The sequence below is a fragment of the Lissotriton vulgaris genome, chromosome 7, assembly GCF_964263255.1.
Source record: "Lissotriton vulgaris chromosome 7, aLisVul1.2, whole genome shotgun sequence".
In the NCBI taxonomy this organism is placed as follows: Eukaryota; Metazoa; Chordata; class Amphibia; order Caudata; family Salamandridae; genus Lissotriton; species Lissotriton vulgaris.
Genome location: NC_141695.1, coordinates 548,870,557 through 548,894,370, shown reverse-complemented (window position 1 = coordinate 548,894,370; position 23,814 = coordinate 548,870,557). Strand labels below are relative to the sequence as shown.

General features: G+C 43.9%; 1 protein-coding gene across 2 annotated transcripts in view; it reads right to left on the bottom strand.

Annotated features, from left to right (window-relative positions):
* Positions 1-23,814, bottom strand: part of PIK3R6 (phosphoinositide-3-kinase regulatory subunit 6) — a 688,429-nt gene that overhangs the window by 122,844 nt on the left and 541,771 nt on the right. For both annotated transcript variants that reach the window (XM_086930633.1, XM_086930634.1), the window contains exon 15: positions 5,107-5,217. In XM_086930633.1, coding sequence (XP_086786759.1) covers positions 5,107-5,217 — 111 coding nt within the window. The remainder of the gene's footprint in view (positions 1-5,106; positions 5,218-23,814) is intronic.

The following is a 23,814-nucleotide window of genomic DNA, read 5'->3' as shown; positions in this document are numbered from 1 at the left end:
CTTAGATTGGGGCGGAAGCCAGATTGAGTGGGGTGCAGCAAATTGTGAGATTCCCAAAAATTGGAAAGCACGATATGCACATGCTTCTCCAAGATCTTAACCAGCGCAGGGAGAAGAGAGATAGGCCTGTAGTTGGCCAAAGCCTCAGGGTCTAGGCCAGGCTTCTTGAGAAGGGGAATAACTATCACCTGCTTCCAAGCCTGCGGGACCACCCCCCGACTCAAGGAGAGATTGAAAAGTGGGTTCGCCAACGGATTTACAACTTCAGCCATTTTCGCCAGAAATTTCGCCGGGCAAGGGTCAAGAGGCGACTCAGATTTAAGGTTGGCCATAAGTGCCAATGACGAGACAACTGAAATTGGCGGAAAATCTGCCAAGACTGAACCCAGAGGGGCCAATGGAACTGACCCGTCCTCGAAGCTGGGAGGTACTTCAACCACCCTCAAGGGAAAAGAGTCCTGGATCAGTTTTATCTTGGTGGTAAAAAAGTTGGCAAGAGCAGAAACCCACGACTCAGAAGGAACGGCCTGGGTCGAATTAGATCGTGGGGCCGTGAATTCCCTAACAATTGTAAAAAACTCCTTGCAGGAATTAGAGGGGGCCTCTATCCTCCTTGCAAAATAGCCTTTTTTCTCGAGGAGGATATCCCGATGGTAAGCTTTAACCGCTATCCTGAAGACAAGCCTGGCCGCGGGATCATACTGTGACCGCCAAACCCTTTCAGCCACCTTGCATTGCCGTCGAGAAGCCGACAGTGCTTCAGTAAACCAGGGGGCAGAAACCCGTTTAGATATTAATCAGGGGCCATCGCAGGGGCTAGATCATTCAGCCTATCTGTTAGCCACGCCTGCAGGGACTCTAAATCCCTCTCCAGGTCTCCCGTAAGAGGGCAGGGATGATCAAGAAATGCCCGAGCCAACATTTCTGGAGTCACCCGGTGATACGCCCTAGGGGCTCGTCCCTGCTGCCTAAGAGCAGTGCTCGATGGTCTCTTTGTGCCCAGTACATAAAATTTGGCCAGCCTATGATCTGACCAGAGCACCGGCAAAAGTGCCATCACCTCTATGGGGGACGTGGAGATGACCTGATCCAAGGTATGGCCCTTTTCATGCGTTGGCCCAGAGAGGTAGGGGGCAAGGCCTAGGGGGGCCGTGATATCAATCAATTTGATCGTGTCAGGGTCCAATCCCTCATCCATATGGAAATTAAAATCCCCGGCCAATACACAGTGCTCAGCTCTCAGAACCAGTGCCGAAATTGCCGACTGGAGCTCGTCGAAGAAGGATTCAGCCGGTCCAGGGGGCCTGTAAACTAAAAGCCCTTTAAGAGATTGATGAGGCGCCAATGCTATAGAGAAAGCAAGGGATTCAGATCCTGTGATGGCATCCATGGGAATAATGGAGCATGCGCGGATTTATTCACCACAAGTGCCACACCCCAGCCCCTCCCCTCCGATCTATCTTGCCTGAAGATATTGTATTCTGGGGGAATTGCTGTAGCTATGTCGGGATTAGACGAATCCCCTAACCATGTCTCTGTCAACATCAGACAACGGCTTTTCAGTGGCCAGGAGATCATAGATATCCTGAGCATGTCTGCGCACTGATCTAGTATTTAAAAGCAGGCAGAGATGCTTCACACTGTCCACCTCCCTATTTGGTATAGTGGCCAGGGCATTGCCTGGTAACCAACCACAACCAGGACACCGTCTCTTACCCCTGTATCGACCGGGAAAAACGTTGTGACAAGCGCAGGATACCTTTTGCAGAGACCGAAGCTCGAGCGACGTATAACATACCATAGTGGCAGCAGGAATTGGTAATCGCGTTGATACAGCCCCGCCCGTCGCTCCGCTCGCCTCCGGGACGCCTCCGGGCCCAGGCACTGATGTTGACAATGGGAAGGCGATTTTCCTTTTTTAGGCCTGCATGACTCTTCGGTCTGAGACCATTCCACATACCCTCCACCTTGGGAGGTATTGATTTAATTTCTTTTTTAAAGGTGAGGAATCTGTGTTTAAAAGTATTCGTCAGAATTCCTCTTGTGCTCCTGAATTTCCCTGGCTCCGCGGACAGCTTGTCCTGCCAATAGAGAAAGCAACTTTTGTGATAGGGCAGGCCTATAGCAGCATCTACGACTCTGGAGATTGGAGTCCCATGTCAGCCCTCAGACTTCCGGTCTTGTCCCACATCATCAGCTCCCCTCTGCTCCTTTGACACAGGGTGTGAAGGCCTCTTATGTTGGTGGTGGCAGTGGTGGGCTGGGAGCAGCATATGGTGACTCAAGACTGGAGGCACCCATATGCCCTACTCATTCTCCACTGCACCTCTCCCAGCTCCTTTGACAGTCCCAAATCAAAATACAATGGATATTATAGGATATACTCTGTTTTCACTAGGAAAAACACCTAATTACTAAACATATTTGAGACATATCTTTCCCTGACTAATTAAGTCACAGTTGAAATGACCCTTTCTTTAGATTGTGACATTATTCTAGACATTAGCTTGGAATCTCTGAAGTAACGGCATACCCACAGAAAATGTACATGGCCACAACTTGGATGTTAGTAAAAGTGTGGTGGAAAATACCGAACATTAGACTTCTACTTCAAGCTGCAGTGGGTGTTTCCCCCATATTTCTTTCATTCCTTGTATGACTAAGGTTGTATGAAATTGCTTCAAAGATGAACATGCTATTGTCTTGTCTGCATGCTGCTCTAGCCTGCACAGCTGAACACATTCCTATGAGAGATTACATTGGTGCATCTAGAGCACTGGAAAAGTCTGCCTGCTGTCACCTCTAAATAAAACACACAGCAACAGTTCAGCTTTACAAGAACAAACCTGACGCCCCTCATTGCTACTAAGTTCATCACTATCAAAAGTGGCAAAGGCAGGCGTTTTAAGAAGTTGGTCCAGCTAAACGTGATAATGGCAAGTCATTTTAGAAGATGTTGTAGTTTTGTTAGGATGATCCCATTAAAGATTTTAAAGGGCCTTGGATGGTAAAGAAGGTGAGTGGACACCCATGTGAGTGGCAATCTCCAAGGCACAATTATAGAGTGGATACCAGTGGAGGTCGCTGTCCTACAATTTCTAGGTCAAGAATGGCAATGCCCCATCAACGGCTAAGTCGCATGTGTAATGATTGTCTATTACTGCAGACACTTTCAACTTGGTACACAAATAGGATTTTTACCTGCTAACAAATCCACGTCGTGAAGGAAAACATCTGGAGAGAAGAACCTTTCAAGCGCTTATCTGTCTGCCCACTTTTTATCAAGTGATTACTTTATTCAGCCAAAAAGAGTCCAGTGAATCTTTTTGTTTGAATTCAGCTTATGAGTCAAGGGAAGGGTATATGTGCTTTGCTTTCAGTAAAAAAAATTCCAAGAGAGAACAAAACAATTTCATTTTCAGTGGAGAGAGATTCATTCTTTAATGGTGATAATAGCGAGTTGTTTTTTTATATAGCCCTGACTCTAAAGCGCTTTATATGTTGTATTTGTGAATGCAAACATTATTACCCATATCTAATCCTGAAAGGAAGAACAGTTGAGTTAAGTAAGTTGAGGTACTAAACTCTGAGCAGCTGTATGACAGTTCTCACTAGTGAATGCTTAACAAACCAAGCTTTACTAAAATGTGTATACCATTTTACAGATGAGCTTTCCGTTTACAAATCATTGTTTTCAGGTGTGTTTGTGCAAATTTTTCAAATAAATGGACCCAAAACTGATGCTCCCAGAATGCACAGTTCTTTCTTAACGAAAGATCAGGGCTGAAAACCACGGATCCTGGTGAAACGAAAACAATTGGTAATGTTATGTGTGCATGGACTGAAGGGTAACATCTAAAAAGAGCCAGAATGCTTCATATGTAAATACAAAAAAAACAAGCATTGGCAAAGTCAAACCGTCTGGCCTCCAAAATGTGGCATTAAAGCTATTGACATTTCCAATGCTTATTTCAGTCTGTAAACTATTTTACTTGTTTATGTATCCAAAATGTTCAACATATTGTCTTCAACATGTCGACCATCTAAGAAATATAAAGAATGTGAGAAAAGCAATCCAAGATGGCTGCCATGCGTACAAAAGCACGGCAGCCCTTTTAAAAAAAAAATGCTGTTTCATTATTATTCTTTACCTTTGAAAGACGGCAAACATGTAAGAAATGGTGAAAAGTGACAAAGAATAAAAATATATATATTGCAAAGTTGGCTACCAAAGCAGTGCCGGCTTTGGATGCAGAGCACAGCAAGCATCAGTGAGCGGCCCATTAGGAGTGTGTAGGGGCTACCAAGCCCAGTCAAAATGCAATACAAACCAATAAGAGCAAGAAGATTAATGTATTTGTAAAAAACTGAAAACATTGTTTCACAAAACCCCTTAGAGTGAAATAGGAATTCTGTTAGAGTGGAAGTGAACATTGTGCACGAGGTAAATGCTGACACGCACATTGAGATTAGCCAATGGGTTGACCATCTGCCCCATTCTCAGTACTGTAGTGGGCAGAAGCAAAATTTAAATGGCACGACCACAGACCGAAGAAGAAGAGAATCGACTAAAAGCCCCTCTCATATCAATGTATGCATTATTTCTTTTAATACAAGGTCTTTGGTAACAGCAGACCTAACAAACCAATTACCCTTGCAGTCCAGGGCATGTTGTGATGCCATTACCTAAGAAGTCACTGCACATAACAATGTCATCTTGCATCACTGACCACTGCACATGTTACCTAGTTTCCACTCTTTAGTTAGGCAAGAGCTCTGTGCCGTTCACCATCGGTAGTAAGCTGCTGCTCAAGTGTCCTAGTCTTTTCCTACTCTAAGGATTTACTCTTCACTTCCCAGCCATACCCTCGGCCCCTTGGCAGCCCTTGAATGCAAGGACTGTTGAGGGGCCAGATCCGCAGTGCTTAATGCTTGATTCATCTGTTTCTTTATACACAACCATAGTACGGACAACCTGATTTGGTGTCCACAGCACATAGCTGACATTAACAGTGCTTCTTCAGGACTCATGCACAATTCCCAATCCGGAGCGGAGGGGCACTGGCTGCACCACATAACCAAGCAAAAGACATTTAGTATACATACCTTCACAAAGTAAATCTGGAAGTGGACCGGCTGCAGGCCCGTGCGCAGGTAGTAGGCGGTGACGTCTGTTATGAAGGGGTCAGCTGCTAGTTGCTTGCTTGGGGATGAAGGCTGCAAGGACAGACAAGACCCATGAGTTGCTGGCAGACCATGTATCAGCTGCTCCTGAACTCTTTTTGTATTATTTTGAATTAAATTACATTGCAGCCACCCTCCCCATAGCCAATCACAATGCTGTGGCAATGACAGCGTTGTGATTGGTGAGGATGGTGCCCAGCCGGGCGCCTATGGAGAGGCCATTTTCTCTATGTTGGCTGCATGCAGCCTACATAGATAAAATCCATAGTGCGCATGACTGGTTTGGTCGGCCCCAGACGGCTGACCACTCAGTCAGGGCCCACAGCATTAGGCAAGCCTCTTCTCCCCGACCCGCCCACCCCCAACCAGGTATACCCTTCTGCTTTCTCACTGTGCGAGAAGCAGAAACATAAAATGGTATTTAAAATACAATTTTATGTTTCTGCTTCTCACACTGCGAGCAAGCAGTGGGGTGACACTCCTCTGCCCTAATGGAGGAGCGGACCCTGCCACACCGCTTCCTGAATAGAACCTGATAAGCACAGGCAGACTGGACTTTAATCTCTCAAGATCAGGGTTTCTCCCACACAACTTCTCTAAAAACTACAAGGAGTTACTTGGAATGCCAGATAGGCCACCTCTTGTTAACCATGTCTAGAATCTAGTATCTGCTTTTATCTCAATTTGACTGCCCTTTCTCATGTATTCTGACCTTGTAACACTGCAAAGAATATAGAAGCAACCTCACAAAAACCAACATATATATATATAGATATATATAGATATATATATCTATATATATATATATATATGAAAATAAAAAGATGGGAAGAAGCCCCCGTACCCAGTAGAGTACAGTGATGGCGATTGTATTTGGAGAGGTGCTTCCTGGTTATCTGGTAATGCTGATTATATTATTTTACATCTGAGCTGCGACAGTGGAGGGGCAGAGGCTGGGGCAGTGGAGGTGAGGAATCCTTCAATATGAAGCTTTGCTGGTTTCTTCTCTGTTCTATGATCAAACAATGTGTTCTCACTTTACTTCTATAAAATAGCTGATAATGGCATACACATGCCTGAGCAAACATTTACAGGGAACAGTGAGCTATTTTCACTCTGTGGTTGCTATATTTGTCACTATGTTAACACTTAGGGTCTCATTTACGGCATTTTGGCGAAGGGCAGCACACAAGCCACCTTACTGCGCTGCCCTACGCCAAAGTGAAAGGGCGGGAATGCACAGTATTTAAACAATACGGTGCATTCCTTTCCTTTCTGCCTGTAGTGGCACCATTTTGGCAGCTTAGCATCAATATAGGAACCCTTGCACCATTGGGCAAGAGTGCCTCCGCTGCAGGCAGGATTGTTTATGTACAGGAAGGAGCACCTTCCTGCACAAAATCAATCCTACAAGGCGTTTTCCTCTTCCGATGTGTCTTGCAGAATGCATTACACATGGGAAGGTGAAAAAAGTGGGCGAAATTAACATTTCTTCTCGCTACTCCTCGCCTTGGGAGGAGTACGGATTTGACGCTTCCCCAGGTTTACATCACTTTGTAAATCAGGGGCAGCATCAAATTCCATAGGTGTGAGTGGGAACATTTATTGCAAAGTCTATGGTATGTGCCCTCGGGGCAGAGTAAGGCGACGCAGGGATTTACACTGCATCGTCATACTCATGATTCATGAGATGTAGATGCAGATGTAAGGCTCATTTATAACGCGCTAACAATCGCTCCAAGGAGCATCTCGGCGCCAATAAAAGGACAACCAGATGTAAAGGTTGCCTTACTGCTTAGGGAGACCAGGACCGGAGTCACACTAGTGCTCTGGCAGTTGAGTCTGGAAGATTGTAAATCCAGGTTTTCAGTTGTTTACGGAACTCAGATTCCTTGTCCAGTGCTCTTAATGGTGGGGTTAGGGCATTCCATGCTTTGGCACCCAATACCGCTAGGGATTTGCCCCCGCGGGTCTTGAGTCTGAACCCTGGAATGGTCAAAAGATTGGCATTTGAGGACCGTAGTGTGCGAGTTGGGCAGTATTTTACACATTTTTTCCTTAGGTATATGGGGCCTAAATTATGTACAGCACGAAAGGTGATTGTCAATACTTTGTGGAGGACTCTTTTAGTTATAGGCAGCCAATGTAGTACATTGAGGGCTTTGGTTGCAGAGGATTTTCTGGGCCATTTCAAAACCAGCCTTGCCGCCCCATGCTGTACCATCTGGAGTTTATGGGCAACCACCTTATTGGTGCCAGCATACAGGCTGTTGCAATAGTCAATATGAGAAGTAACTAATGCAATCGTGACTGTTTTCCTTGCTTCGAGGGGCAGTAAGTCAAAGAACTTCCTGAGCAGTTTTGTTACCCCGAAGCAAGTGCCTGCCACTTTTGACGCCTGATGTTTAAAAGATAAATCGGCGTCAAACTGTACCCCAAGGTTACGAGCCGAGGAGGTAGTGTGGGGTGGTATTTCTGCCTTCTCGGGCCACCACAGTCTGGGGATAAATTCATTTTTTGGGCCTATAGGCATGATCTCGGTCTTGCCTGTGTTACATTTTAAGTGGTTTTTCCGCATCCACTCAAAGGTGGCCGTTAAGCAGCACTTAAGTTTTTCCTCCCAGACCTGGTTATCTTTGTCCATGACCAGGATCAGTTGAGTATCGTCGGCATTTGCTATTACATCTATGCCGTAAGACGATATCAGCTGTATCAAGGGTGCGGTATAGACATTGAACAATGTCGGACTCAAACTGGACCCTTGAGGTACTCCCGTTGACAGCGACTTCTCACTGGAACGGAATTCCCCCAAGGCCACCACTTGTCACTAAGAAAGTTTTTTATCCACTCTAAGGCAATGCCTTTAATGCCAGATGTTATTAGCCGGTCTATTAAGATAGCATGTGAGACCGTGTCGAAGGCCGCCGACAGGTCTAATAGTATCAGGACGGCCTTCTTGCCTTGATCTAAAGCTGAGCGGATAGTTTCAGTAGTGAACAGGAGTGCCGATTCGGTGGAGTGTTGAGTCCTAAAGCCAGCTTGATTGGGGTGCCATGCCTCATTCTCTTCCAGGAAGCGTGTCAGCTGTTTGTTCACTGTTGACTCAGTGATTTTACACAATGCCGGAAGTAATGAGATCGGACGTAGATTTGAGAGTGTGGTGGGGTCGGGGAGTTGTTTTTTTTGTAGAGGTTTTACTGCTGCCAGTTTTCACTCAAGGGGGACGTGGGCCGTAGACAGTGAGTTGTTAACAATAGCATTTATGTCAGAGTTAACAATATCAGCAATGAGATGTAGGAGTCCTATAGGACATGGATCAAATGGTGATCCTGACTTGGTTGCCAAAATGGCACGTTTTGTCTCCTCTAGGCTGATTGTACGAAAAGCTGTAAGCTGGGTGACTTCCTGCCTAGTGTTTTCGTCCTCATATATTGGATCGAAAATGGGAGCCTCAAAGTCTTTCGTCAGACCCCTAACCTTTCCTTCAAAAAAGTCTGCGATCGAATCACAAAGCATTTGTGAGGGAGGGATGTCCTGCATTAAACATTTGGGTTTACTAAAGTCCTTCACGATATTAAAGATCGCTTTCTGTTTGCTATTGGCTGTAGCTATGGCTGATGTGAAGTACTTTGTTTTAGCCTGTTTGATTAGTGCGTGATACGCTTTCTTGGTCGTTTTATATTTGCTGCGTTCTGTGCTGAGGTAGTTTTTCCACCAGCTACGTTCAGCCCGTCTTAGTTCCCCCTGTTTGTTTTTGAGCTCTAGATCAAACCAAGGAGCGGATCTCTTCTTTTTCCCGGGTTTGAGCTTGCGTCTTCCCTGTCCGGTCATACTTTTTAGTACAGTCATCCATTCCCTAAAGGTGTTTAGGTTTGGGGATCCTGCTGACTTAGGTCTACAATCTCTAGCTATTGAAATTAATTCTGGGTGCTTCATAGTGGCTTTCCAGTCCTCTTGTCTGGCCTAGTTGCTTTTGCAGGTGTGCTTATTATTGGTATTAGTCTCTGGTGTGATCGTAAAAGGTATTAGTGAATGGTCTGTCCATATTTGGGGTTTCAACTGATCTATTGTTAAAATATCTAAGTTGGTAGCAATGCAATCAATCGTGTGACCCGCCTCGTGGGTGGCTGGGGTATCACATATTTTGAGACCCAGTACATCCATGGTTTCTCTAAAGGAGGCAGTGGATGCTTCAGTGGTAGACTCAAGGTGGATGTTCACATCCCCCAGCAGGGTAAAGTTTGAGTATCTCAGTATCAGTGAGCTTAGTGCGTCTCCCATGCTTCCTAGAAAGTCGGTACTAGTGCCGGGAGGGCGATAGATTAATGCCCCGGAGAAAGAGAAGTTGTCATGGATTTTAAGACTAAAGCCCATCCCTTCCGCATCCTTTAGATCGTGGAGTTCTGTCATTACGCACCCAAAAATAACTCTATGTATAATGGCCACTCCCCCCCCCCCCCGTTGCTCATTACCTCTGTCAACCCTTTGGATACCATACCCTAAAGGTAGGGCATGTACCAGATCCGGCGTGCACCAGGGTTTGAGCCAAGTCTCTGTGATAAACAGACAATCTAGGTTGTCATCTATTAGGAGGTCATGTATGTGCTGGGCATGTTTTGGTAGAGATCTAGCATTGATTAAGCCCGCCTTTAGGGTATGGGTGGGGGCGATAGGTGTTGTAAGGGCGAATACCTGAGACCATGAGAATGTGCTGTGACAAATATGGCAACTCACCGGACCTGTCCAGTCCGAAGGGTCTAAATTGTGCAGCTCACAAGCATAGTCAGGTTTTATGGCTAGTAGTTCTTGCCTGCTATAATTTCCTTTAGTGGTCCCAGCAGAGTTCTTAGCCCTGTGCCCGGCCCGTGCGCGGACGGGCGCAGACGGGCAGGACTCTGGCTTGACTCCGGCGCGAGTCCGGCGCGTCCGCTGATCGCGTCCGCTGCGCGGAGTCATGGCTGTCTATTTTTATAACGGTGACTCTCGCCCCTAAGGAAGGATAGCCCTACCCAAGATGGCCGCCGCAATAGTCCCACCCTTGCCAGCAGGTCGAACAGCCCTGAAATCGTCTGGACCCTCTGTGGGAGGCAGCGCTATGCAGGAGGAGTGAAACCAATATATTCACATGGTCAGTGATTTAAAATAATGTCTCTACCCAAAATCGTCAGAGACACCACAGCGTCGCGCTAAATCGGCGCGCTGGTGCAGGGGGGAGAGGACACAAAGGGCAAGTGAAAACAATAAGCAATTTTTAAAAATGCAGCAAGAGAGAAGAATGACCGCCCGGCTCAAGCCTCAGGCGAAAAATAGCAGTGATGGCAAGTCAAAGCTACGCAGGGTGGCTTTGCGTGGCTTTCTAATTCTTTATGAGAATCCTGCGACATGCATGTACCACTTTATATGGTGGAAATGTCACGCAGGGCTCTCAAAAATAAGCTCCTTCATGTCTAGTGCAGTAGTTCCCAAACCATTTAGAATCATGTCCCACTTTCTAGAACGACAAACCTTTGCAACCCACCTACTTTTAATGGACATGAGGGGTGATTAAGCCTCATGTAGTAACACACTGTCGTTTACACACAGCACATTGAATTGAAATGGCCACCAAATGCACAAGCATAGTGTTACTGATTTAACTATTTAGCAGAGAGCACTTAAATGAATGTGTGGAAATGGGTTTCTGTGCATATTAATAATTTGTGCATCACAAACTAAAGTGGCTTTATTTGTTTTGATCCTACCAAAATTATGTATCCAGCTCATTTCAGAATTACATAAATGATCTACCTAATTTTTGATTTCCTAACTACTGAATACATACAGTTATTTTACAGGTTTTTACATTGTGTTGTGTGTTGCAAAAGATGACATCCTAAGACTGCAACATAATTCACTTTAAAACTCCTCTCACTTTGCAGTCAGAGAAAGAAAAGTAAACACCAGTTTCCATGATACAGGCATAAGCAGCAACTTGTCAGACAACACAACCTGGAATTTGACGTCTCTCATTAAAGCATCGCATATGTGATAAGACAAACACAGAATTTAAAGGCATCTATATTTATTGCTCAGAATTTCCTGACTCACCAAACTTAGGCTCACGACCCACAATTTGGGAAACACTGGTCTAATGTCAGTAATTCTCTATTCGATGATTAAAAAACATCATAAAAGTACACACATATACAAAGTTTAAAATAGAATTAAATTACATCTGAACAGAGTCTTGAATTACATATAAAATCTAGATAAAAAGTATGTTCTTAAGTGGTCCAGTAGTTAGCCCTCTCCTCTTGTGTTTCTTAACCTCACAGCAACCTTGATGAAATTCATAATACAACATAGTGTCCATGGGTCGTTTGCTCTTTGCAAAAAAAGTAAGGCACTTTTTGCATGATGAAACTTCGCCTGTTTTAAAATGTCCACCAAAAATTTACGCCTAGGATACTTATAAAAGGGGCACAAAAGTACAAAATGAAGGGTGTCCTGCGGAATACAGATTGTCGCAGCCGCAGGCACCCTTCTGCTCAAATGTCAATGTCAATGTAAAACCTGGCGGATCAGCCAGTATATGTGGTAATAAATTGAGCCTAAAACGAGTCATTAAAAACCTATCCTGTGCGTTATGCTTAAAATACAGGTATGGCTCCATGCCCTCGTTATTCCTTAGAAGACTGTGGGCACCTACAGAGTGTTTGGTCATTTCCCCTTCTGCTCTACGTGTAGAAAACTGATCAGACAACAATCTTTTGATTTTCAATTTATCAGGGTGTGAGATTGTACTGGGGTTAATGAAAAGATCCTTCCGATCTACACTCTCCAAAGTGACCTTGACATACTTTAGCCATGGAATTTGTAATCCTTTGTCCCTGTGCAGACAATCTCTGAATTTTTCTGCTTAGGTCTGCCTCAGGGTTTACCCAGATTTTTAGCCATGCCATGATGGGTCTTAGCTTGACCTGGTCCTCAATGAAAGGTCTCCCCAGTTCACTATGCACAATTACAGCTGGGGTACTCTGGGGGACTTTTAAGATCCTTCGCATATATTTATTTATCTCCCGTTGTAATTGCTCAAGATTAACGTAACCCCACACTTCTGAACAGTACGTAACTTTCGAGAGCCTATAGAGCTATAAAGGTTCATGGCCTGTTCCGGGGACCAGCGACCCAACCTTCAGCCAAAGTTTGCTATGGCGCCATTTGAGGATATTAGTTTTGTGCACCGCTCCTCCACTAAGGATTTAAATTTTAGTGCTCCGTCAAATAGCAACCCCAGGTAAGAGAAAGACTGCACCTTTTCTAGTATGCGAGTCCCTATTTTATATGAGAACTTCCTACAAGGTTTAGTTCCCGCAAACATCACAAAGGACTTGCTCAGGTTCACCGACAGGTCCAAGGTGACCATAAATTTAACAAAACCATCGATTAGGCATTGCAAGCCCCTCGGAGTACGGGCAAATAGGACTGCGTCATCCGCGTATAAAAGCACCGGTATATGACGTGTTCCTACTCTTGGCCAATCTATATTTAAAGCTATCAAGGCCTGCTCTAGGTTGTTGATGTAAAGCGAGAACAAGAAAGGGGCAAGGATGCAGCCCTGTCTCACTCCGCTAGTACAAGGGAATAATTCTGGGTTCCCCCCTCCGTGTTATAGCGGACTTTGGCTGTGGTGTCCCGATGTCACTAAGGATGTTGATCAGACCTCGGTCAATTCCCATATCCCTCATCAAGACCCATAGCTTTTTCCTATTAACATGGTTGAATGCAGCTGCTAAGTCCATGAACCCCAAATAGATAGCTTCATTGCTGGCTTTGGTGTATTTTGTAACCAGCAGATAGAGGTTGAGGCATTGGTCACTTGTGGACCTCCTTGTCCTAAAGCCATACTGGATATCCGTAATGATGTGGTGGTCTTCTGTCCATTTCATGAGCCGCTGCAAGATTACCTGACCCAAGATTTTGGCTGAGACATCAATCAGAGACATTGGTCTACAGCATTGGGAATTGTCCCTATTGTCCTTCTTGAAGATGGGAACAATAATTGCAGTAGACCAGGAGCGAGGTAGACCATACTGGACGGCTGCATTTAACACTCTTGTGAGAATAGGGGCCCAAAAATCTATTTTACTCAGGTACAGGTCGGGTGGTGAGCCATCAGGGCCTGGGGCTTTATTATGGGTAAGGCCCTGGATCCCTTCGGTTATTTCTACTAGAGAAAACTCAATACCTGGGCCCTGTTGCCCAACCCACCCCCTCTCCAGATCTATATCCTGGTTGTGGTTGTACAATCCCAATGTGATACCCACTGTTCTAGTAAGATATTTGTCCCAATCCCAGGGGTATTACTATCCTGAAAACATGGATTGTTGATAATCCTCCAGAATTGTGTCATGTCCCTTCTTTCTCTAGCCTCCCTTAGGTCTGCCCATGCTTCGGTTTGAAGAGTGATCTTTCTAGGTTTCAGCTCATTATTATATGTCCGTCTGCACTGGGCTATTCTTGAATTATTCCTGGGGTTAGATTTTAAACTAAATTTTAGATCTCTAAGGGCTCGCCAACACTTACTATCGAACCATCTCGGCTGCGTACTTTTTCTCATGGGGGCTTTTGTCTTCAGTAGACCATCTACCAGTTTAGTCACTGATCTAAACACCCTGACCAGGTTGCTCCCCTCTATCACGGGATCTAGGCATTCATCAATCTGTGCTTTCTCCTTTACCATTAATTCTTTATAGAATTCTCGCCGTCAATTTTCGACCATCTGAGCCGCCTTCCCTGATCAGTTACCCTCACCTCACTATCCACCTGTGAGCATATCTTGGGTCGGCCCCGCTGTATAAGTTTTAAGGTTAGAGGATTATGGTTGCTAAATGCGCTCCAGCCGATCCCCACTGAGCTAATCCAATTTTTTGCCTGTCTGGACGCCAAAATATAATCTATACAAGAGGAGCATCCTCTCCCTTTGAAGGTTGGAATAAGGGACCCATCTTCCTCCAAGCGAACCAGATCGATAGTATGTTCAAGATCATGGGTCTTTAGGAGATTACTAAGGGCTGTTCCCGTTCCCTCTGGAGAATGTTCAAAATGTGGGCCCCTCTCAATTGGACATCGGGACCAATCTGCGTTCAAGGGGAACAGGGTTGGACACAAATGACAGTTAAAATCACCCATTACTAATATAGTGGGTTCTAAGGCCCCTTTTCTGTGGGCTAGCTCCTGATGGAGTCTATGGTCTAATTCCTGTAGTGTAGGATTATTTCCTTTTGTAGTCCCTACATTATATAAGTTGAACAAGGTCAACCTTAGCCCAATACTGCTGAACCCTAACGCCTGGATGGTGTGGGACGACCAAGATGGACTGGTCCATGCTACTTCCAGGTTCAGGTCTACATATAATGATAAACCACCAATCGCTCTTCCTGGTCTGGCTTTTTGTGCGGGCACAAAAAATATTTGTACCCTGCCATATGGAGGGGTTACTGTCAACAGCCCAGGTCTCTTGTAGGTTAATTATCTGAAACCCACTAATGTACTGTCTCCATTCATTATTGTCGAATTTCCCTGCCAAACCCGCTATATTCCTGGATAAATTTTTTAGGTACCCCTCTACTTGCAGTTCCCTACCTAGATTTTTAACTCTCTGGCTTTGGACCCTCAGCCCATCCTCAATCCTTAAAAGGTGTAAATTGTGCCTCTGGCCTCTGTATTGGTGACAGGGCTGGTACCACCCTCAGCTCCTCTTCGAGGGTACTACGTTTTAGAGAGCTGGGAGGATTTTCAGGCTCCTGAGGGATCTCCATATTGGAGCTTACTAATACGTGAGGCGCTTTACTTACAAGGGATTGTGGTGAAACAAAATTTTTAATCACCCTCAACACTCGTCCTGGCAATTTCTGTAAGTTGGTTTTGTCACATTCCCTCCTGATTGACTTATCTACTTGGTCCGATGATATTCTTAGTCAATCATTATCTTCTAGGGACATCAGGGGGCTAAATCTGTTTGCCCAGTTGGAAAGTTACTGTTCTCTTACCACAACATCATCCATGAAATGGCTTCGAACCCCATTGACATTTTGGCCCATCCCCATTCTTCCCAGATGATGCCTTGGGTCATGAGGGGCACATTGCATGGGATAAAAATATCCCAGTGGCAACGTTCTTATGCTACTTGTTGAATGAAAAGTGACACTATTAAAATGTGCTCCACCAATCTAATGTCCCTGAAATTCACAATTATACAATTGCCCACCAGATCTTTGTTTTTCCTGCCAATCCAGTTCACCCTTCTGACATGCAAGATTCCTCCACTTTTGTTACCTGCTAGTGGTCTGTTCTGATTCAGCCAATTTATTGTCTTATTTTTAAGTTCAGAGTGTGACTCTTTCTGATCTGGCTTCAATTCCGGGACGCCCCCAAGTACCACTACATAGGGGCATGCTTCAGGAGGTAGATTTATACTAGGTAGACGGTTGATTAATCTTTGGGTTAGTTTCTCGACTTAGGTGTTGTTTCTCTGATCGTTTGGTGGTTAGCGGCTTTTTATTTTGCAGTTGTGTTGTTGGCATACTAGACCCCCTGTCTAGAACCCTAGGGCCAGATGTAGGTCGGCAAATACCGGTCGGTAACGGCCGATTTCGGCCGTTACCGACCGGTATTTGCCAATGGAGATGTAGGGGCCTTCAAATATACAGAATCTGTAAATTTATCGATTCGGTAAATTTACTGATTCTGTAAAATACCGAATCGGTAAATCCAGATGTAGGAGGCACTGAAAACAGCGCCACAGGCCATTACCGATTCGTTATTTACCATGTAATTCTATTGCATGGTAAATAACGAATACCTGTGTACATGCACATCTGTTCATGTACACCTGTGCCATGTGGAACACATACATGCCCTAAGGGCATGTATGTGTGTCATATGGCACACAAGCCAAAATCAGGGGTGTAACAGGGTGTCAAAGTGACACCCTGTCACCCTTGCAAAATCGGTAATTTTACTGAATCGGTATTTACCGATTCGGTAATTGCCATCGATTCCTATGGGCCTGTAGGCCCATAGGAATCCATGGCAATTACCAAATCGGTAAATACCGATTCGGTAATTACTGAATAATACAGATTCTGTAAAAATTACCGAATTTTTACCTACATCTGATTTACCGAATCTAGAATACCGAATCGGTAAAATTCGGTATTCTAGAGTCGGTAAATCAGATTTACCTACATCTGGGCCTTGGTCCCTCCATCCTGGCAGGTTACAACATTCGTTTGCATGGGTAAACCTAAGGGTGTTGGTGCCTGTATCACACTTTGTTGGTTGCTGAAAGTACAGTCAGATAGTGTAGCAGACTGAAGGACTGGGCTAGTGTCCGTTGTAGCAATATTACCTATAGCACTAGGGTTCACAGATATTCCCTGTGTCCTTCCCCTCTTGTTTAGTTCATTTATAATTTTGTCCAACCTACTGACTAGTGGTTTGATCTGGCTAACTATAAGTAGTTCTAGACAGTTTTGTAAATCTATAACCACCTGAGCCATCCAGCTGGGGGGGCTAACTGTTGGGTTACTTGTACTTCAAAAACCTCTTCCTCTATGTTTCTAGGTTGGGAAATAGTAGAACTTAATTTAGTTTTCTTAGTGCATGGCTTCTTCTGACATACTCTTCCTTTCCTACTGGTGGGGGCTTTCTTATCTGGCAAGGATGTCACCTTGTCTTCACCAATAGCCAACTGTGCGCAAGGAATGTCCTGGGTAGATGACTCAAGGACAGTACGTGGGGAGACAACCGTTGTCTCATTGCCATTATCCTGGGGCAAAATGAGAGGATCAATTATTGGCGTTAGCGACAGGCGTCTCTCCGTGCGCTCCATTTCTAAGGCTTTCCGCAACATGCGATCAATCGCAGTAGGCTGTACATTAAGAGGGGGCAATAAATTGGTATCATGAACAATTACCCTTGGTGTGAGAGGGACTTTTGATTTTGCTTTAGCAGCACGGGTTTCGCTTTGCTGGCCATGCTATGTTTAGTTGGTCGGATGTGTAAAACTACCCCAATTTCCTGAATCAAACACTCACAGAAGGACTCAAAGCCCCAAACGATAAAACATATTCCATGGACCAAGAGACCCCCCCAGCCCTCTCCTTTGGCTTACGTTTTTTAAGGACCCAGTGTTCAGTTCAGTAAGCCCATCTGCTACTCCTTCTCAGTTTATTATCACTCCGACCAAAATGGAAGTTCCGATACCTAAGAGCCAAAGGGAGTGGCCCAGCCCAGCCTCCTCCGGCCTATGACGGCCTTGGACGGTCCCGCCCTTGTCCCGGGCTTCTCCCGGCGGGTCCCGCGCGCGTCCCGCGGGACGAGGATCCAAACGGTCCTTTATGCGCGCCTGGCGTCAGTGGTTAATTTGCAAAACAAAATAAGTGCTGGGGCTCTCGTTAGGAGGTAGTTTGCACCAGCCCATTTCTCTTGTAGCTCATCCTAAAACAGAACCAACTACAAACTATTGAAATGGGGAGAGGATGTGGAGTAACGGACACAGCTGCTGAATTCGGACCTAGGGAGCCTGGTTCCAGTCTAGGCGTCGGCTCAACATTCTGTGATTCTGGGTAAATCACTTACTCTCCCGTAAATGAATGTGTCCTTAACCGGTGCTTATGAAAAGCACCGGTGTTGATGATTAAGTCCCAGTAAACCACCGGCTCAAATTAAGCACTGACCTGGTATATAATATAGAAGGAGTGATATTGTGCGAGAGCAAACTTTAAGGGGCGACCTTGAACCGCCCTTGGATAAACTTGAAATAAATGCTTGAACATGGGTGACAGAGATTTACAGATGCAAACACCATGCAATAGAGCTACTTCTCAGGTGACCAATAGCGTACAACACAACAGAGCTAACCTGGTGTTTAACAGGTGTTAGATTTACACAGCAAACCTGTCTCTCCGGTTACATCTTCTACCTGCATTTGTTTCCAGAAGCCGACCTGTATCTTCTATTTCACAAAATTTACTGGCTTGAACCTCGCACAGAACAGTGGCCCATTAAGCAGAACAGAACATACATGTTTTGGCTTCAGACAGTAAAACTCTTGCCCAGATACATAGATTTTATTCCGGTATAAGACAGGAGAGCTATCTATCAGGAGACACGTAACCTAAAAGTTGTGATGTATCTAGGTTCCATTCCTGGTATTCCGACATGCATCCTAGTACACAGATGTTCTTAACAGGGGCAGTTGGAGCTGCGGTCTCGATGGCTGAGGTTATTAAATACCAGCCTCCTACGTTTTCCATATATTTGGCTCAGTGTCACTTTGTTACACTGGCGACGATCGTGTGCATCATTATCAAGGTGAACAAAATCCTGTTGCACACTAAATTATAAAAGTACAGAAGTTCGGTGTCTCAATGGACACTTTAAAGTTCAAGTTTCCGCCATCAGAGAAAACACCAATGTCTGTGTGATTCGGATCCTCTTTTATTGTGTTTAAATGGCCAGTTGCTTTGCCGGTGATAATTCCGATCCGGGCCCGCTCAAGACGAGGGTCTCGAATGGTATTGGTGTCCGCACCCGGAACCATTCTACAGGAATACTCGTCCTGTCGGCTTCCCCATACACCAGGGCATCTAACGTTCGGGAGCTTCCACACTCCCCGTGATTTGTTAAGTGGACGCCAATACCATTCGAAATAACTCACCGCAGAAGAATATCACCGCACAAACACTTGTTTTTAAAGAGCTGTATCGACGATGATTTGGACCCATTTTACCTGGTCTCAAGCGGGGCCGGGTCGGAATTATCACCGGCAAAGCGGCCTGCGGTCCGCCACCCATTAATTTCAGCCCTGAGGAGTCGCGGAATTACTGTATTCCATCGCGACAAAACACGTGTCGGCTGGCCATTTAAACACAATAAAAGAGGATCCGAATCACACAGACATTGGTGTTTTCTCTGACGGCGGAAACTTGAACTTTAAAGTGTCCATTGAGACACCGAACTTCTGTTCTTTTATAATTTAGTGTGCAACAGGCTTTTGTTTACCTTGGTATAGCGTGTGGTTCTCAACACACACTTTTGGAGGGGTTATATGGCTTCTCCCCTCACCTGTCTGCACCTATTGTTTTCAAATATTAGCATAAACACCTTTTTGCGCTTCAACCAATAGCAGTGCGGCCAGTATTTCCCTCATTCTAAAAACCCTGTTCTGAATTGAATCATTATCAAGGTGATTCACTGAAGATTGCGCAGTTGGAACAACCTCAACATCAAAGAGACTACAGGTTGTGAGGAAATTTCTGTTTGAACTTTGTCCCAAGCAAAACTCCTTGAGCAGTGAGGAAAGGAGAATGGCTGAAGTCTGTCCTTACCTTGCAGGTGGTACGCTGTCTGTTTTGCCAAGACTGGAAGCTGCCGGTAGGTGGATTCACATACGTTGGAACGCAAGGCCCATTTGCGTGTCACGCCTGGTTGACAAATCCTGTGAGGCGTTGGTGTGTCATTGGAGGGCCCGTTTGCAGCTCATTTCAGCGTTAACGCAAGGCCTGTCATGCGTGTCACGCTTGCATTGCACACCTCGTTTGGGATCTTGTAGTTGCGGTTCTTATGGGTGAAAGCAAGCTCTACTTTCCGGTGAAAGAGGTCATTTTGCTGCTGTGACGAAGACGGCGGCCATTTTTAGTAATTTATTTTTACCAGACTTGAACGTCGAATAAATAAAAGCTTCACAAGATTTATTTTAGGGAATCGAATTGGGTGTTAACGGCAGAAGGTCAAAGAAGCACGTCGGAGGAAGAACAGTTTGTAGGAAGGTCTAGGTGCCAGCTTGTTCATAAAATTTAACTTTTCTTGGCGAGAATATGTGTACTGGGTGAAGAAAGTGTTTGTATCAAAGTAGACGCTTTGCTGAAAGAGGGAAGTCTACTGGAAGCTACAACGACTGACTTTATATAGTTTTAATGGAAAGAAGAAAAATGCAGTGAAACTTTGTGTTATTACATTAGTTCCATCCAGGCGTTGTGAGTGTTTGCTACACGGTGACAAACACACCACAGTTTAAAGTTGGTATTAGTTCTTATGGTAATGTGCTTGTGTTTATGGTGACAGGCACACCTCAACTTTATTCAGACTTAACTAAAATTATATTTCCCAAGTGGTAAATTAGGTTAAGTATAGTTTGAAGGTAACTTTTTTTGGGGGGTGAAAATGCAAAATGTCACTTCGCCTCCGTTTTTTCTGTCTGATCCTGGTGATCCACCGGTTAGATGGAAGAAATGGAGAAAAAATTTTGAGAACTATGCGAGGGTTTGTGGTGCGAATTTGAGCGCAGAGATAAAACAGCTAGATTTACATTACTTACTGAAAGTAAGTATGATTATGGAGATGTATTACTTTAGACTGTGTGAGCAAGGGAAAGACGAAACGTTTGAGCAGTATGTTACTTCTTTACGCAAATTAGCCTCGAGTTGCAAATTTGGTGAATTAGTGGAGGAAAGGATACGATACCAATTTGTTTTGAGGTGTTCTAATGATAAAATAAGGGAAGAACTTTGGCTTAAGGATGAGCCACCTCTGGATGAAGAAATGGTTATTGCTAAGTGGGTTGAACATATCAAATGTGTGGGTGAGTTGAGTAAAGCTGGTAAAGCAGGTACAACTAGTGAAAAAATAGAAGAGATGCAGTGTCAAGAGGTGAAGACTCCTGATGACAAAAAGAAAAAAGATTGTGGTAATGATAAAGGTAACACGAATGATAACTTGGCAAATAAAACACAAGTTGAAAAGAAGGGTGTTGGTGTTTTTCAGGGCAATTGCTTTAGATGTGGCAGATTCGGACATATGGCCAATGCAAAAGAATGTCCGGCCTTGAAAGTGATTTTCAATGTTTGTGGCAGAAGTGGTCATTATGGGAAAAATTGCTGATTCAAATACAGAAAAGATGTTAAGGTTGAAACTAAGGAAGTAACATTTCAAATAAATGAATGTAGTGTTGAACATCCATCAGAATGGGTTAATGTAGGTAACGTAAAAATCAAGATGAAATTTGATTAATGTTCTCATTTGACTTATTTCCAAGCAAGATTTCATGGAGTATTTCTCAAAAAAGATTGTTTTGATAAAAACAGATGCTAGACCTACAGGATATGGGGGGACACCCATTAAGATGTTGGGATATTTTAGTGAGTGTATTGAATATAATGGAAGGTTTGTTGAAGCGAAGATTTATGTAGCTGAAAAAGGTGAGGGCTTGTTAAGTTGGTCTCATCAAGCTGGTTTGGGAGTTATACTGAATCCAAATGCTAAACCTTCTGTGCAGGTTCAATCTGTGGAAGGAAAAGAAGGGAAACTTGTAGAAAACTTTAAGGATTTATTTAGTGAAATGTTAGGTTGTTTGAAAGGGTACAAACACTAGATCAAGTTAAAGTGTGGTTCAACTCCAATTGCTGCAAAAGTGAGACTGATTCCAATTTGCATGCAAGATGCTGTTACGAAGGAAATTGATAAGTTGAAGGCAGGGGTGATAGAGCCGGTAGAAGCAACAGAATGGTTGGCCCGTATCATCGTAGCCCGCAAGCCCGATAACGAGATCCGCTTATGTGTGGACCTTCGTGCTTTAAACAAAGAGGTGGTGGTAGACACATTTCCGCTACCTAATATTGACGAATTAGTTTCGACATTAGATGGGGCCTGTTTTTTCACAACATTGGATATGGCTTCGGCCTATCATCAAGTTCCTCTCAGCAAAGAGTCTCAAGAGTTAACGGCTTTTAAAACTCCTTTTGGCTCGTTCAAATTTTTAAGGATAATTGAAAAGTAGCAACCTAGGCAATTTGACACTTTAAGTCACATATAGATCAAAAATATATAGCAGTAAACTACAGCTGGCTAAAACACAAGTTTTTATTAATCAATTGACAATTAAAAAAGTTCATTTATATGACATTAAATAGCAGTAAAAAATTCATAGTATATAATTGACATTCACACATTAATAATTAACAAACAATAAAAAATGGGGGTAGGTGGCATGAAAATTCAATCTCAAATTTTTAAGGATGCCATTTGGTCTAATATCCGCTGCCTCCATTTTTCAGATAATTATGAATGATTTGTTCAAGGATGTGTCTGGTGTGAGGTGTTACCAAGATGATGTATTATTCTGTGGCAGAACTAAACATGAACATGATCTAAGGCTTAAATGTGTATTAAGTAAAATGTTAAAAGCAGGTTTATCTCTTAGACATGACAAATGTAAATTTGGGGTAACGAAACTTGACTATTTGGGTCATCATATCTCAAGTTTGGGTGTGAGACCTAAAGAAGAACTGGTTAAACCATTGAAAGGCTAAAAGAGCCATGTTCTAAAGAAGAGCTTTCGTCATTTTTAGGAATGGCTGAATTTTACAATAAGTATATTTAAAAAATTGCAGATAAAACTGAGAAACTCAGGAGTGTGATGTGTAAAAAAAATTATTTTGTGTGGACTGATGCATGTAACAGGGAGTTTGTACAGATTAGGGAAGATCTTAAAAATGCTCCGAAACTACAGGCTTTCAAATCTGGTGACCCTACGTTTATAGTCACAGATGCTAGTAGTAAAGGGCTGGGGGCTTTGCTTTTTCAGGTGAGGAATGGTAGAGAGGATTTAATACCTTGTGCTTCTAGATGTTTGAAGGGTGCTGAGCTTAATTATTCGGTTATTGAGAAGGAGGCGCTCGCCATTTTTTGGGCTGTTAATAAATTTAAAAAGTTTGTGTGGGGTATCCCTTTTGTTGTGAGATCGGATCATAAGCCCCTTAGGGTGATTTTGGAAAAAAAAGGTCTTGATTCTGTGTCTTCCAGGATTAGGAGGTGGGTCATTTCCTTACAGGAGTTTAATTTTAAATTTGAATATATATTCCAGGCAGTTGTAACATCTCTCCTGATTGTTTGTCGCGTTTGGTGGATAATGTTGAAAGTATGGAATCATTTGGTGAAGATAAAGAATGTGCTGGTGAGTGTGATGTTAGTGTGTGACACATTACTCTGGGTGCCATAAAAGAGGAGGAGTGGAAAGAGGAATTGGTCAAGGATGTTGTGCTGATGAAAGTGATGTATTTGTTGTCTAAGAACTTGAATTACAGGTCCTTGGTGTCTCATGAGTTGGCCATTGTTAAAAGGAGTTCTTGCAAGAGGCACAAGATTAATTCCTCCGGTGAGTTTAAGAAATACCATTATAAATATGGCGCATGAGGGACAGATGGGGATTTCTAAAACGAAGGAACGTATCAGACAAGACTTTTGGTGGCCGGGACTGGATTTAATGGTGGAGTGTGCTGTTCGTGATTGTGTGCCCTGTCAGGTAAGTGATAAGGTGCTTAAGCCGAGATGTCCTCCGATGGTTTGCAGGAAGTTGCCGTTGTGTCGATGGGATGAAGTAGCAATTGACATAGTGGGTCCTTTACATGGTTAACATCAGACTCCTTATTTGATTGTATTGATGGATTTGTACTCTCGTTTGGTTGAAGTTAGCTCAGTGCGAGAGGTAACATCTAGGTGCATAATCAATTTTTTAGAATCGATTTTTAAAAGAGCGAGTTTTCCAAAATCCTTACTATCTGATAATGGTCCTCAATTTTGTTCAGA